The sequence below is a fragment of the Lampetra planeri genome, chromosome 24 (assembly GCF_965212315.1).
Source record: "Lampetra planeri chromosome 24, kcLamPlan1.2.h2, whole genome shotgun sequence".
NCBI classification, from domain to species: Eukaryota; Metazoa; Chordata; class Hyperoartia; order Petromyzontiformes; family Petromyzontidae; genus Lampetra; species Lampetra planeri.
Window position 1 is genome coordinate 12,191,442 of NC_136130.1, and position 16,105 is coordinate 12,207,546.

The following is a 16,105-nucleotide window of genomic DNA, read 5'->3' on the forward strand; positions in this document are numbered from 1 at the left end:
ACTGCAAGGAATTCTCAGTGGTTGTCCTCTGGGTTTAACGGCCCTTGGCATGAGAATGTGTAATTTCCACCACTGGCTGAGGGCTGCTAACAGATGATCACTTGAGGATTGAAGCACCGTCGTGTTTGATTAAACCAAATGAGAGGTCGACAAGAGGCAAAGGTGCAGCTATGCAACTGCTTGCTCACTCCACTACTGGCATAAGAAATCTCTAAAGAGTATTTGCTCTGCTGTTCCGTGCTGACCAGCCATCTTGGAAGAGGTACGCATACCCACACTTTACCTGGCCCCACACGACTGGTCGATTAAACACCTGTGGGTGTACCACCCATTTGTACAGCTGCGTGAACAGAGGCCCCAGGGGATTGAAGAAACTTGCCCCATTGTTACAACTGCCACGCCAGGAGTCGGAGTCGAACCGGCGACCTCTGGAATTCCAGTCCAGTGTGCTCTCCGTGACACCACAGTGATAGCTCCCCGTACGGAGGTAATGAAGGGGACCCGTGTTGCTGTTTGCAGGAAGCTCGCGGGGTGCACGTTGTTCATCACCGGAGCCAGCCGCGGCATTGGCAAAGCGATCGCGCTGAAAGCCGCCCGCGATGGCGCCAACATCGTCATCGCCGCCAAGACGGCGACGGCGCACCCCACTCTGCCCGGGACAATCTACACGGCGGCCAAAGAGAGTGAGTACCGGGCACTATGCCTGCTTAGCCTTCGCTCCGCTTTCACAGCCGGTGAAAAGTGTGCCGGCCCGTGGCGGTGTCGGCCTGAGAACGGCGCCCCTGAACCACCGCCACAAATGCACCGCCAGCAGTCCCCCGCTCGTGACGTCTCTCGTCTCGCCTCCGTGACAGGCCAGGAGTGGACCGGAACCAGGCTCGTTCATCAGTTAGTCGCACGCTTTGTTCAGTGTCAAGCACGATATTGAGTACAATGCAATGCTATTTGGATTCGTATATAGCATCTGAATTTGACCGTATTGCAAGACCCCGTACAGAAACGGTGGGAATATTTATTTTGTAGAGCGAGAGAGAGGCAAAACTGGACTTGAAGAGGGGCAGGGAGTCCACAGCACCGTACTCTTTGGTTCTTTCGGTAAAGTCACGTAGGTATAAAATAAAATAAATTAAATCACGACGTTTCGGGCGCAACACAAGCGTCCGTCATCAGGTGGGACAACCACAGCAAGAAACAATTGCTGAAGTGGGCAAAAGGAGCTGCTGCAACAAGAGGCCATATAGGCAAGAGAAGGGGGGGAGGAGCCAGGGAGGAGAAACAGGGAAGGTGGGGGTGTGGGGTAGGGGGAGTGGATGCTACAAGTAAGACTCCAAGCACGGCAGAAAATGCCGAGGAAGGGAAGTGGGCGGGGCTGGGAGTGGGAGGGTTTGGAAACTGGAGATGTGGATATGAGGGCAGGCCAAAAGTAGTTGTGGTTTTACCAGGTTAATAACATCCTTCCAATGATTGCTCAATCTGTATCCATCTTCCCAGTTGAAGTTATGTCTATGTTTATATATCTGGAAGGCTTCATGAACGAACCTTTTATAGTAGCCCGAAGGTTTGCAGAGTACCTTGGTCTCAGAAAAAACAATATCATGAGAGCCCACAGCGTTATAGCAATAGTCAGCCACGGCGGAGGAATTAGTTCTGCCGTGTTTCAGATCTGCCTTGTGTTCGCGAATACGGTCCGAGACATGACGTTTCGTTTCCCAAATGTAGCAATCACCACAGGTGCAACTTAGTTTGTAGACTCCAGGATATTGCATGTCAGGAATGATATCTTTCACAGATGGGATTAGATAACGGATTTTGTGTACAGTAATGAATCGGACCTGGATCTTGTGTTTGTTTAAGATTTTGGAAATATTTTTGGTAACGCCTGCTATGTATGGTAACTTGATGGTTTTAATCGGTGTCTCAGGGGGTTGTTTCTCCATGGTTGGAGAAACAGCTTTGCGGATAATGCGGTCCGAATATCCATTCATCTTTAATTTATTTTATTTTATGCCTACGTGACTTTACCGAAAGAACCAAAGAGTATGGATCCCTGCAGTCACAAAAACTTCAAATCTAGATATTCCACAGCACTGATTGACTGAGCAGATTGTGTGAACACGCTGCACCCCTGCTGAGCACCAGGAGACACGCGAAACGCCTCTCATGGCTTCTAACCGTAGTCATGCTCCAGTCGCATCTTAGCAGTTTTTAAAGCTGGTAGATAATCTTACTCATTGCTTATGCAACTTTGCAGTGGTCCACACGAATGGGTGGCACCGCACTGCTTATACCGTTGTACATTATTGGATGTGAAGTGGGAACAGGCTGTCTTCCGTTTCAAGTCACTGTGACCCCCATGTGCAATTTGTCTCCGCGCATAAATGGTTGGCATGAGTAGTGTCCTGCAGAGATTCACATGTTTTTTTTATTCTGTATACGTGTTCAGACCACGAAATTGACCGAATGTGTACTTTTCTTGGAACAAAGTCTGTTAAATGCAATGAATGTTACAGCATTACAAGCCATACAGTGTCTGCATGCAAATCTACAATCAGAGTATAATTTTATGATGCATTGTGATCATAGCTCCATAACTCATTTCATCGTCTATGTGCCAAAGCAAAATTTGGTACTACTAGAGGTGGCAAATATTAGCACGGTTGGCTACGTACGGTGCGAAAGAAGTTCAACATACATACATTAATTCTGCTTGTTGAACCATATTTTTTTCGGATTAGCCCACGTGTGGCAGTAGTTTTTTTGCCAAAATTATTATTATTAATTCCTCTGCCACCCAACCAGATTGGCACATTCGCAGAGACGTTGTTTACACTTGCCATTATATTGATACATTTTGATCAATAACGCTCCTTCTCACCGGTGGCTTGAGACTTTTAGACGTTTCATCAGGTAATGAAATTGAGCTAACGTCAGAGAGCTTTACAGAATCCACACGTGTGCATCATTTTTATTCCTTGTCAGTGTATTAGTAAGATCACTGGAACCCAATGCAGACAATCCCGTCACGTTAATTCGCCGGAATAGAGCTGTTGCCGACTTGCTGTTGACATCTGCCATTGTGCGTTTGCCCCTCAGTTGAGGAGGCGGGAGGGAAGGCCCTGCCGTGCATCGTGGACGTGCGGGACGAGCAGCAGGTGGCTACGGCCGTGGAGAATGCCGTGCACACGTTTGGAGGTATGCGCCGCTGCACCGGCGGCAGGCTCTGTGTGTAGACTCCGGGGCGACGACGCGTGCAAGGGGTGGCCGCTTGCCGCAGAGGTTCACAGTTCGAGCCCAGCGGTCGCCCGAGTTAATACTGCGGCTGTGCTCATCGTAATCGTACGCGTCGTCTGCTTCACAGTTGACATTAAATGCCTTGTGGTGTTGTTCTTAAGAGATTAGGTCATGTACGCTGGCGTCATATTCCAAAGTGTCCAAATTTAGTTGATTACTCATAAATGACTTATTTCGGAAAAGCCACGTTGCAAGATTGCCTCCTACTGACATTGAATGCCGATTGGCAGGCCGGTGCTGCATTCACCTCGTGCCGCACAGGGGCAGCTGCCACTGGAGGTCCCCTTGGCTAGGCTGCAGCAGAGCAGCGGGATGGATGAGATGAGACATGGTGTAAGATGCTTTGAGTTGCTGAGGCACTTCAGTGCCCTATGCATGGCAATCCTTCTAGATCCTCATGTGAACATTTTACAATGTGATCTACAACTGGGGTTTCAGCTCAATAGCCACCTATAGCGGAGAATCACACTAGACGTGCCCGTTGCAGGACCAGTCGCTGCAGAGAGCAACCACTGTTGATGACCCAACCAAGTGGCCATGAGTTTGTTGACCCCAAATGGATGATGTGCTGAGTCAATCCTGAACACGGGGTTAACTCAGCTAGTTCCAATTGTGACCAGCCTTGCAACTTTGAGACAGGCAGCCTCTACATATTAACAAGTATAAATGAACTTTGCACTACATTGCACGTGTGTGTGTGCGTGAGTGCCTGCTGTTTAGCACAGGGAGACGAGATGCACTTCACAGAGAGAGGCACACACCACAGCACTTCCCCAGGCTGCAAGATAAAATGGCAACATGCCATATTTAGCCATCCCCTGGTTACGACGGCAGTACGTGTGCTATTTAGTGGGACCCATGAATGAGATGGCATTCATCTACAGCAGTGTGATGTCTGCCCACCCGAGCACTGTGTGTATATAGCACTCAATGTTCATACAAGGGAATTACAGTGATCCTGGGAAATTAAAACGCAAATGGACCAGTATTTTTCTTGTTTTTTTTGCTCGGCATTTGCTATATAGTGATAGTTTATATTAATCCATAATTCCCATTGTGGCTTTTGTGAAATGTATGAAACCGTGATGAAGCAACTGCCAACATTAAATTCCCAGAGTTTCAATGCTCATGAAAATTCGATGATATTTTGTTAAAAAATAATGTCATATCTATGAGATGCGCGATGATTGTCAAACTATGGGCCAAGCATTTATTTTGTTTGTTTGTTTGTCTTGTTTGCTTGGGTTTTGTGTTGGACAGGAATTGATATCCTGGTGAACAATGCAAGTGCCATCAGTCTGACAGGCACGCTCGAGACCTCCATGAAGAAGGTGGACCTCATGACGGGCATCAACCTTCGGGGCACTTATCTCACGTGAGACATTCGCACAAATTAATATTTGCTTTGTCTATGGGTGTTTATATACCTGCATGTGCAGGGAGTGAGTTAAATGTTTGTATTGAAAATGTGAGAGCGTGCCTGGTCTCAAGGTGATTCAGCGACTGGACTTTCCTGCGCCCGCGTTGTTGCGCTAATTCCGGTGTCGATACCGTAACTGAGATCGATAGCTTCGCCACAGTTGGTGGTGTAAACTCAGCCGTGTTTACAGTTCAAAATTGCGACCAAGTGGTCCCATTGAACAGAATGTGGTTGTGCAAACTTTTTAAATTGTTTTCTTTGGCTCGCACTACAAAGAAAAGCCATTAGGCGTGCGTGAACGTGTAAGGCAGTGTTTGATTTGTACTCTGTCTAGAGAGTCTAAAGCCACCGGGGCACGTCAGATGAGAAGCAGCCTTCACCATCACAAGCGGCGGTGCCGGGCGAACACAGACAGCCGGGGCTGCAAGAAGCACACCCAGTTCTCTCTCTGTAGTGCAGGGTGTCTGCTTTACTACGAATGCCGCTAAACGGCCGTGACTTAATGAATGCCACTGCTCTTAGGCCAGCCCAGAGGATTACTCTGCGCTGGCTGTGCAAGCTCGATTGTGGCGCGTCTGAAAATCGTGTTTAAGAAAGTTAATTTGGTCCTCGTAGTGATTGTAATTCCTTTTAAGAGGGAAATGAAAGTGCGACGAGAAAATCGGTACTTGAAATGTCCTATGCATTGATGAGTCTCTTTATGAACTGACGATGAGTACCAACTCCACAGCTGCAAACTCTTTTTATGCTTTTAGATTGCTTTTGTCTAAACCTCGACGTGCACGCAAAATCATCGTGCCCCCGTAGAGCAACATGGACAACAGCCAGCAGCGATCACGTCCCTACGACATCGACACACACGCGCGGAATTCATGAAGAAGCACTCATTGGGGCGCGCGTAAGCCTGGCGCCTAAGCGAAGGGAGTGGAGGGGGGGGAGGGTGAATCATCCCACCCCTACCTTTCTGAAGGGTGGCAGCCTGCGATTGTTATTTCTGATGGAGGTATAGAAATGGAAGGTCAATTTCTATTTTAAAATAACCAACATTTTTTTAATGAATAAATTTACGTTACAGACAATTCAAGTTATTACAATTTAATACATTTGAATCCAAAATTCAAGAATATGAAATGAAGTCTGAAATTTTGCCCCAAAAATTTAAAATACAATATCGTTTTTTTTATCCAAAACATATCCCTGCTGCTATGGACTCACCTTCTATACCGTTGCCCACATCATCATCATCTTCATCTCCATCTTGCTCTTATAATCTAAGCAGCCTAACCCCGAGGTCTTATTCAGGAGATAAGATGTCATGTTTGTAAGCAAGATCGTTGTCTGCCCTCGTTGTTTTTAGTTGGGGGATGTCCCACAGTGCATATGTTCACCACGGCCACGTCATCGCATTCCCTGTCACAGCAAGTGTGTCTGTATGCTACCGATCTCTTCACTAACTCTCAATTCATTGAGTAACGGGGGTGGGGGGGGGGACGGGACATGAATCTGCAGCAGGGTTCCTCTGGATAGCAGGACTTGTAGGAGAGGGGATGACAGATCCGTGGACTTCCACTGTTGTAGATGGCCTGTGTGGGCTTTCATTGTATCTTTTGAAACCATCAGAACAGCCACATCACAAAACTGCATGCTTATTTGATCAAGCCTCTAATCTGCCATCAGATACCAACGTTGAACTTGGACCTTGTGAACGCACTATAGACCTCGGACCCGGCGCTCACACGAAACCTTGAATCCCTGCAGCCGCATACGCTTCTTTCAGTCATTACAATACAAGTGCATGGGGTGGTCCGTTTACAGATACTCTTTAAACATCGTCGGTAGAAAGCCCTGCATTTGCAGCTCGGCATCTTGGACACGCAGCACGGTCCCGTTACCACGTTTGGCTTTGTCTTTACATTTTGTAATAGAACCTGCGTCACAGAATTTGCGATACGATAGCACGGTTCTTCTCTGTTCCTCTTTAAGATTCGGAGCCAGTCAGCTGTTGGGAAGAAAGTAAGTCAAATAAATGGGGTATTTATAAATGGATCACCATTTATTCCATGAGTCGTATTCAATAAATCAACTGTGTCTCTTATCAAGACATCACATAGCACGGGTGCAGGCCAAAGACAACACTACCACTGTTGTCATCACCCCTTCATAATAGGTAAAGGTTGGATTAAAATAAACCTGAACAAACATTTACATTTTAACATTAATCTTTTCTTTACCCGAATGTTGTCCCTGCCGGCACGCTGTGCTGCGCGTATATCGCCTGAAGCTGCATTATTACTCCGCGGTCGGGTACTGGAAGGTTTCACACACAACCCACTGTACCCATGGCTTACGATCAATATCAAGTGAGATGTAATCCGTCTCCAGATATTGCTTTGTGTTCTCTGAGATTCTTGTGGGTCTGCCTCGGTCATTGCACATTTGACTGTGACGAGACCTGAACAGCATTGATACGCGATGTTGAAGAAGGGAAGCTATTGTGATACGTGCTCCTGGAAATGGCCTCATCAAAAGTCTCCTTGAATCTTAAATGTGCATGTCAACCTTTTGTGTTCAAGCGAGTCATGTTATGCAGCTTATTCGCATTTGAAAAATGGTTTCGGCACAATTACGTTCGGGGAGCTACAAGAAGAAGCGAGGCTTGTGCAGTGATTTGTCAATAATTGTAATTTTTTTGTTGGTAATCGTGTAGGGGCGGGTTGAGGAGAGGTCACGAGATCCGTCATCTCCTCATCAGCTCAGCGGTCAATGACGTGAACGTTCGATCAAGGGATTCGTTTGGTTTCTCATGTTTTCCACGTGTGTTTTTTTACGTATCCATGGCAAGTGCTGGTGTGGTTTTTAATGCAGAGCGGAGGTTAGAGACACCGTGCTGACTGTGAAGTCTGTGGGCTTGGCCCGGGGCTCATCACGTGGGGGGGGGGGGGAGGGGGGCGGTGATGGCAACTCGATGGGAATGGCGACCAACAGAGAGAACGCGTCCCCAGAGAATGTCCACCACGGAGATGGAGCGATGAGATTGGCTCCGGTGCACGGGCCAGATAGATTATGGCATTACGAGCCCGTTAAGGATGACGAATGTCGTGGGGTGGTCCTCATCCAGCAGTGGATCCATCATGACTGATGGTGATGAGTACTATGACATCGTCCTTTGGGACATAGACCAGATTATGTATCACAGCACTGACTTTATTGTCAAGGTGTTGATAAATGGCAAGCTATGGCTGCTTTCTTTATAACAGTATTGTGATGTCGCTAAATGCATTTTCTTTTTCTGAATGCACAAACGTTGATGAAACTTTGAGTGATTGACAGATGGTGGTCTTTATTCTAGTGCTGAGTAAACTCAATAGGGATTATTAACACAGCCACCATCGCCTGCCCACTGAGCGGCCAAATGACCATTGGCAGGGCAGGTGTTGAGTCGCCGTGTGCAGCGCAGGGACAGCTGCCACTGGGGGGGCCTTTGCAGAGTTTGAGATGAGATGCAAGTCGTTCATATCGTGCAATGCTCAGCGGACGGCAGTGACACAGCTTCCGCAGTGAACGACGCAGAGAATATATCACAAGGTTGGTTACATTAGCTCTCCCACCAGATGGCACTCTATGTGCAGATGAGTGATTCACACTCCTGCGGGGCTATTCTACTCCCAGGTCACCACTGCTTTCACTTCCATTTGGAAATATACAAACAAGAGGACAGACATACTCTTCGGTTCTTTAGGTAAAGTCACGAAGATAGGAAATAATAAATAACAGATCACTACGTTTCAATCCCAACAACAAGCGACCGTCCTCAGGTGAGAGAGAGAAACATGCCTCTGTGACGAGGCATTATATAGAGGCGGAGGGGGGGAGGCCGTAAAGGGGCGAGAGGGTGGTGATGAAATTCAAAGAGGGCTTGGGTGAGAGAGAGAAAACAAATGTGACATGTTCCCCACCCTCTCGCCCCTTTACGCTCCCCCTCTATATAATGCCTCGTCACAGAGGCATGTTTCTCTCTCTCACCTGAGGACGGTCGCTTGTTGTTGCGATCGAAACGTCGTGAAATATTATTTATTTATTTTCCTAGCTATGTGACTTTTCCGAAATAACCTAAGAGTATGGAATCCTGCAGTCACGAAAGCTTCAAATCAAAATAGGACGGACCTTGGTTAACTCTGAAAGCCGGATGTCGAAAATGTAATCTTACAATTATTACTTTTAAAATGTCTTGAGAATTAATTTTAACTATACGTGGAGCCAGGCTTTCTGATTAAAAAATCGATCGCTCTGCCGATCATCAGATCCACACCTCTGTTCCCACATGTGCCGCTGGATGGGAGGTGATGGGCGGGGCTGGGTAACTTCGTCGGCGTCATCAGCGGTGTCACGATGGGCGTGGTTTGTCGGGGGTTTCCTGCCTTCAGGAACAAGGAAGTGGGGGCAACCACCATTTATTAAGGGGTCTGAGTAATCGACCACAAAATAAGTACATAGTTGACTCTAACATTGATTTTCTTAAATAACTTAATCGACTAAAAGTTCGAACTCTAATAATATGCAATGTAGAGGGGGGGTATGAGTGGATTTAGTTTGCAGTAGTAGTGTTAACAAGCAACTGGTGCAGTGTTAAATTTTTTACATTTTATATACTCTATATACCGTAGCCTGACCATTTTCCAGCCAAGTGGTTCGTAAGAGTGACATTTGGGAGCGCAGGTACCCAAGGGAGGCAGGGGACGATTGTGGCCGGGGTGATTTCCCACCCGTGTCCCTCTGCAATGGCTGCTGTAAAGTGTGGACTCCCAGTGGGAGGGAGACCATCACGGGAGCTTTGCCTGCCACAGGGGACCGCTGTGCCTCGTTTCTACACATGGGACTGGCTACGTCTGAATTGTTTGCAATTACCGTGTTTTTTTACTTGTTGAATGTAACACCTTTTTTCTTTAGGAAATGTATAAACATCTTCTTGGTTCTTTCGGAAAAGTCACGTAGAATGGAAATAATAAAATAATAAAATAAAACATAATAAGATAATTCTCACGACGTTTTGGCCACAACACAAGCAGGACGACTGCTTGCGTTGTGGCCGAAACGTCGTGAGAATTATTTTATTATGTTTTATTTGTATTACTTTATTACTTCCCTTCTACGTTACTTTACCGAAAGAACCAAGAAGATGAATCCCTGCAGTCACGAAAGCTTTAAATCGAAATGTATAAACAGTTTGGAGGGAGTGCTTTCTCAAGTTGAACTCGACCATGATAAGTAACCCAGCATTGTGCCTCAAGAAGAAATGTTTTAATCAGTGCGTACTGCCTGCTATGACACGGTTCAGAAACACGCGCCATAAACGAAGCGTATGGTATACAATTTGGAAGAGTGCGCAAATAAGCACGGAGAGATGCACGCTTAGGATGACATTTAGAGAGGGCAAGAGAGGAACACTATAGAGGACATACGCAAGCTATTGGTATCATCCGTGCCGTTAAGAAAAGCGAGTGGGCTTGGGTAGAGTGTGATGCCGGAGGGGATGAGGGCTGTGGTTAAGGATAATGACAACGGAGTGGCAGCCGAGGAATTGAACGCGTCCTAAACGGCGTTCGAAGAAATGTCGGAATGACATCAGGTGCTTGGTGGGTAATTACACATTGCAGGACCCTTGAAGGTGGCAGCGATTTGGGAGGCCTTAGTCTAGTGGTGGATGGCTGATGATGATGATGATGATTTTTTTGTAGGTTTTTTTCATGGGCATATTTGGAACATCTTATGGGAGTATTAGAATTGGTGTCCTGAAACCTGATCCTTGCATGTTCCTGAGATCTACTGAATATAAATTTATTTGCCTGTCAATAGGCTGTCATGTGCTTTTAGCTAATACATTTTTTTAAGAGATTAATGAATCCCTTGACTTTAATCTTCACGACTTACAGTTTTAGCTCCAGGTTTATATCCAGTACAGTACCATACTTTAGTTCACAAGTCTTTAGATTTTATTTACAGCCTTGTTTTATCTTGTCACGTACTGTGTGCCATAAGTTGCAATTCTGCGGGGCTTTTGGCCAGTTCCCTACTGCAAGAGAGCTTCCTGCGTCTCAACGCTTTTAAATCTAGATTGAAAACTAATTTCTTCAGAATAGTTTTTTGTGTTTAGTTTGTTGTTCTTCCCCCGTACCTCCGATTAGCACGGTTGGTTACGTATGGTGCGAAGGAAGTTCAACGTTCGTACATATAACGCTTTGTCGCCTGTTTTCAGATTGCCGAGTTTCACGTTTTGTGGGTCTCTTGACGTGGAGTTGTCCTTGCTGTAACGTCCGCTTCCTGTGCAGGTCCAAGGTGTGCATCCCCTACCTGAAGAAGAGCAAAAACCCGCACATCCTGAACATCAGCCCCCCCATCAACATGAATCCCGTGTGGTTCAAGAACCACTGCGGTGAGTTGCGCACGCTGACAAGTGCCTGACATTGTGCGGCTCAGCCAGCCTAACCGCTCGCTCTGAAGCACGGCCATCTGGTAGACATACACACGTGTTCATTGCTAATGAGTTTGTGGGTAACAACTTGCAATGTAAGAGGATTAAATCACGCACGATACATCGCTGGTTCGTTAGTGAGCCTCCGCATAGAGCCTCCTCTTCAGTATGATTTTAGATCTTTAACGATAATTTTGGATCCTTATTCAAAGGACTTAGATTGTGCAATAGTTTTAACATGACTTCTTGTTAAGAAAACTCACCCGACGTTACTGCATCACATGAATTGGTCCTCAATGCCATTAACTAGATTCTCTACTACAGGAAGTAGTTTGCTGCATGTTTGGATACTGGTTGTTGTTTTTATTGAAGAGAAAGAGCACATCACCAGCCTGAATAACCACCGATCGACACGCTGAATAACGCATCATGCACCGAAGCCTGGTATACTCCCAAGGTGTAGATACTTATCAAGGAAGGAGGTTGTAAGATTTACAGGTGCTGATATTAATATTTGCCAGGCCTGCTTTGGCTGTATACTGTATAGGCAAAGATCGCTCTTGGGCAGACTGCTCCATGTCTTCTAGTATCGTTATTGTATCACACCAGGCCTTGTGACTGATACTTGCTTTAAGGCCTTGCAGCCTTTCTTGGATGAAAAACGGTTGGGACGAGGTCTGCAAGACGACACGCACTCGATTGTGCCCACGCACACACGCGCCAAAATAAGCGCCGGTGCAGTTTCACAACATGCGGTAATGCTACCGTATATGAAAAATGAATTAGTTTCACTTTATTGAAACATGAACATAAATAAACGTAACCCCCCCCCACCAAAGTAGAACCTGCCACCCTGCACGACCATCGCAGTGGCATGCGGGGCGACATGTGGAAGCTACTTCCACATGTAATAACTTGATTCACAGTGTCTCCTCCTGGATTACCTAAAGGCCATTTAGCAAGCGTTTGCATTTCTTCCGAGCCTAACACCTCAATTAACACGACAGGAAACACACCTAACGGCCTTTTTGAGTATACTTAAAAACGCACAACAAAGTCTAATTGTATTGCTCTGTTGCTTGCCTCATCACAGCTTACATTTTTCGACGCGCAATGTTTATTCGGATCATATTGACAAAAATTGTAATTGAGAATAAATTCCCGTCGCTGGTTTCCGTGAAACAGTCCGGCGAAGCCGTGCCGCTGCAAGCGAAAGGTTGCAACTTCAAATCCCGGCAGCGTTGATCTCACCTCGTCATCCATCGGGCACTCGAGCAAATCAAATCCCACCACCAGCTGCCCTCGGGAGCGACTGCTCCCTGTCACGGGAACGAGGAGCTTCCATCACCGGCTCAGGGCCTTCTAAAAATGTATTATCGCCCTGTTTTTGTCTTTTGACATTTGGGCTTGAGTTTGGTAACGATTGTTGAGGTGTGGTTGATGGTGTGACGGTAATGCCTTTTGTGCTGTTGGCACTTTGAGATGTACTGCAAGGGAGTCGTGGTATAAAGAATGAATGATGACAATGTTGATGCAATGTTACAAACTCGTATTGCTTTCTGTGTAATGTCCATGCAAAACTGTGTTGCAGCTTACACGATGGCAAAGTACGGCATGTCCATGTGTGTGCTGGGCATGGCTGAGGAATTCCGCAGTGAAATTGCCGTCAATGCCCTGTGGCCTAAAACAGGTGAGCACTGCACCTTTGTGATATTTTTGTGATGTCATTCCCACTCATTATGTCCGTTAAGGACAGGGATTTGCATGCTTTAGTGGAGCTGGCTTAAAAGATGCAGCAACTCAAAGCGCATTACAATGCATCGCATCCCAACCATCCCACTGCCCTGCTGCACTCCAAAGGCATCAGGGAGCACGTACCCAGGGGATGAATTAGCACGAGTCCACACCGCGCTGACTGTGCACATTCACAGAAGGAACCCTTTGCCTTGGGGTGACTTTTTCATGGGTAATTGTTCTTCCCCTCCCCATCCACAACCACTCTCATCCCTTACCACAACACAACTGAAATGTAAAGTGTTCGCATCGTTTTTTAGATATTAAACTCGAGTGAAGCTGAGTCATCATTTTCTCTCCATGTAAACCAACACGCCCCTTGACAGCAGGGGTGCTACCATGGTGGTGTCATGGTCAGGGCACTGGACTTGCATCCAGAGGCGGCCGGTTTGATCTCCCGTACGGCGGTGCATGTTTTATTTAATTCCACGCCCCGTCTCTGTGTCCACCCTGCTGTACGAATGGGTTCGCGACGGTTGGTTGGCAAAATAGGTAGCGTCTTTCGTGAGCTGCAATGTTTGGTGGTCTGCAACCCACAGCTGCACTGTGTCTCTTGGCCAGCTTGCGTCCTAGCAGGTTGGGAGTATCATGGACTTGATGACATTTATAAGAATAACTAACTCTGTCTATGATGTGTCTGGCCACTAGTGTGCACCACAAGACTTGCTAACCTTTTAGAATTGCCAATCAGTTTAAATACCTATTAATGGATTATGTAAAAAAGCAATAATAGAAACAAAAGGTGGAAAGTCCACGTGTAATTATTTCCCTGTCAATAGTTTTCTGCGAACTACTGCGATACGCAGTGGTCTGATAGATCTATTAGGAGCCCTCGCCCATGAATGTCGGGCAGCATTGGCTTCATTCTGCCAATGAGACACTGAAGATCGAAGCCAGTCCAGAGTGAACTTTTATTAAACCAATGTTGCTCCCAGAAGGCCATATGGCCGATAGGATCTGGAAATAAGTTATTTTATGTGGTGTGACAGATTTTCTGGATGTAGGCGTATTTGCCTGCTTACGTATAATAAGAATAATCGCATCCACGCTGGGCTGATGACGTCGCCTCTCGCCGTTTAGCAATCCACACGGCGGCGATGGAAATGCTGGCCGGGTCTGGCATGGCCAACCAGTGCCGCAAGCCAGACATCATGGCGGACGCCGCCTACGCCATCCTGTGCAAGCCGACGAGTTTCACCGGGAACTTCGTCATTGACGAGGATATCCTCATGAAAGAGGGCATCACCAACCTCGACATATACCACATGTCACCAGGTACCGTGAGCCTCTCTACCACCGGACGACGTATCGTTATTCTATTATGGTTGTGATGGTGATGATGATGCTTGTTTACCCATGACAGCCTCACTATTTCTCAAGACTTTTTGAGGATGATCCTGCAAAAGTGTTTTTTTTGTTTCGCAGTAGAGGGGCGATGTTGCATCTGCTATGTGTAATCCCAATTCCATAATTTACAGGTCTTCTTCAGAATTTGGATGTTGGTCCAATACCAGTTTACCTTGTATGTTGTTTTAGCTATGAGAAGAGCCTAGAGGAGACCCAGAACAGGGGGAGCACACGTGGGGCTGTGCTACATTCTATACTGCCATCATACCCTGGCAAGCCAGGAGACGGTGACCTCGTGACTTTACCGAAAAAACCAAAGAGTAGGAAAGGAAGAAGTTTCACAAATTCGTGCGATCCACCAACCCTGACATCCACAGTGCCGGTTTGCAGGCGGCGGAGCAGCGTAGCCTCCACCACCCTCACCACCCTCACCAGCTTGCGCTCACCGGTGCGGTGATGTACGGACACGTGGCTCTCACAGCTGCCGTGTGTGAGCAACACACGTTTAGGGACTGCACGGACCACGCTGTTGATGCAATGGCTTCAATAACTTGCCAGTTACATTATTAGCACGGTCTTTCAAGTAAAACTTCCGGCATGTCATCAAGGAAACTGATGCTGGTGAACACTTCTTGAATATTTTCACTCGCATAATATGGATTGATGATGCAATACAAGTGTTTTTATCGACACAAGTGTTAACATCGTTGATTTATTAACATTAACAGCTGCACGTGCTTATATTTACTCGCGGTACCGGTATAACAGGTGTATTTTTTTTCTTCATTAAAACCATTCACAACAGCCGTTCATCGTTGGGAAGATGAGTCACTCAATCACCCGGCCTTGGTGGGTGTTGCCCGCGGTGTCTGTCATCGCTGTCAATTACCAGAGCAAATATTGAAGATTTAACGCATCTAATTGGCAGCCTGCTTTGTATGATTTTATAAAGATGTTGAATGTTTAATATTTCTGCCAATGAATATGCGGGCCCCAAGATAAATGTCACAAGTCACCCCTTAATGATTTCTCGTTTGTCAATGGTGCTGAGCGAGGAAGGTGCTCTTCGGCTGCAGCAGCAGCAGCAGCAGCTGTGTAACAGCTGGTTGTGATGTTTCACTTTGAGTCCATTTACATGCGCCAGATGAGTTTTGGATGAAAGAAAAATCTGATTTGGGATGTTTAAGGACAATTTTCGACCCTTTTTAAAATTTTCAGATCGTTTTGATAATGGGAGAAAGTAACGCGGTACAGCACGGCAGCACGGCAACACGGCGGGGAGCTGCGCTGCGGGATGAAGCTGAATCCCGTGTAAGCTGCTCTTGCACGACGGCAACCCAACAGTCCAATTGCTTGCTGGCTGTAGCTGGATGCCGAGGAGGTCCCGACTTGAGTTTAGAGCCTTGCTAATGAGAAGAGTGCTTCTGTAGAGCGTAGCGATGGCATCGTCACTACGGTTGGACTGTGTGGCGCGTTGAACTCGTCCGCACTGCCACGCACCTGGGATCCCCTCCCGGCTGTGTTTAGACGGGGCAAGGCAGCCGCTACGTGATGCCACGTGTGAGAGCCACAGCTGGGAAACCACAATTTAGGGGGTGACTCAACATTTAAATTAATAAGGAGCGATTTCAACCAAATGATTGGAAGAAATGTTCCGCTGTTGTTCCAAGCAGAATACAGAATTATTCTGCTTGAAGGTTCACTGCGTTCCATGCAAGGTTCAGGGACTTTCCCGAATGGTCATTGATTTTATTTCGGAACAGTAAGTGAAGGAACATTCCTGA

General features: G+C 46.7%; 1 protein-coding gene across 1 annotated transcript in view; it reads left to right on the forward strand.

Moving 5' to 3' along the window:
• Positions 1 to 16,105, forward strand: part of HSDL2 (hydroxysteroid dehydrogenase like 2) — a 60,381-nt gene that overhangs the window by 9,710 nt on the left and 34,566 nt on the right. The window contains exons 2-7 of the mRNA XM_078605744.1: positions 520 to 683; positions 3,094 to 3,192; positions 4,552 to 4,666; positions 11,038 to 11,141; positions 12,772 to 12,870; positions 14,055 to 14,249. Coding sequence (XP_078461870.1) covers positions 520 to 683; positions 3,094 to 3,192; positions 4,552 to 4,666; positions 11,038 to 11,141; positions 12,772 to 12,870; positions 14,055 to 14,249 — 776 coding nt within the window. The remainder of the gene's footprint in view (positions 1 to 519; positions 684 to 3,093; positions 3,193 to 4,551; positions 4,667 to 11,037; positions 11,142 to 12,771; positions 12,871 to 14,054; positions 14,250 to 16,105) is intronic.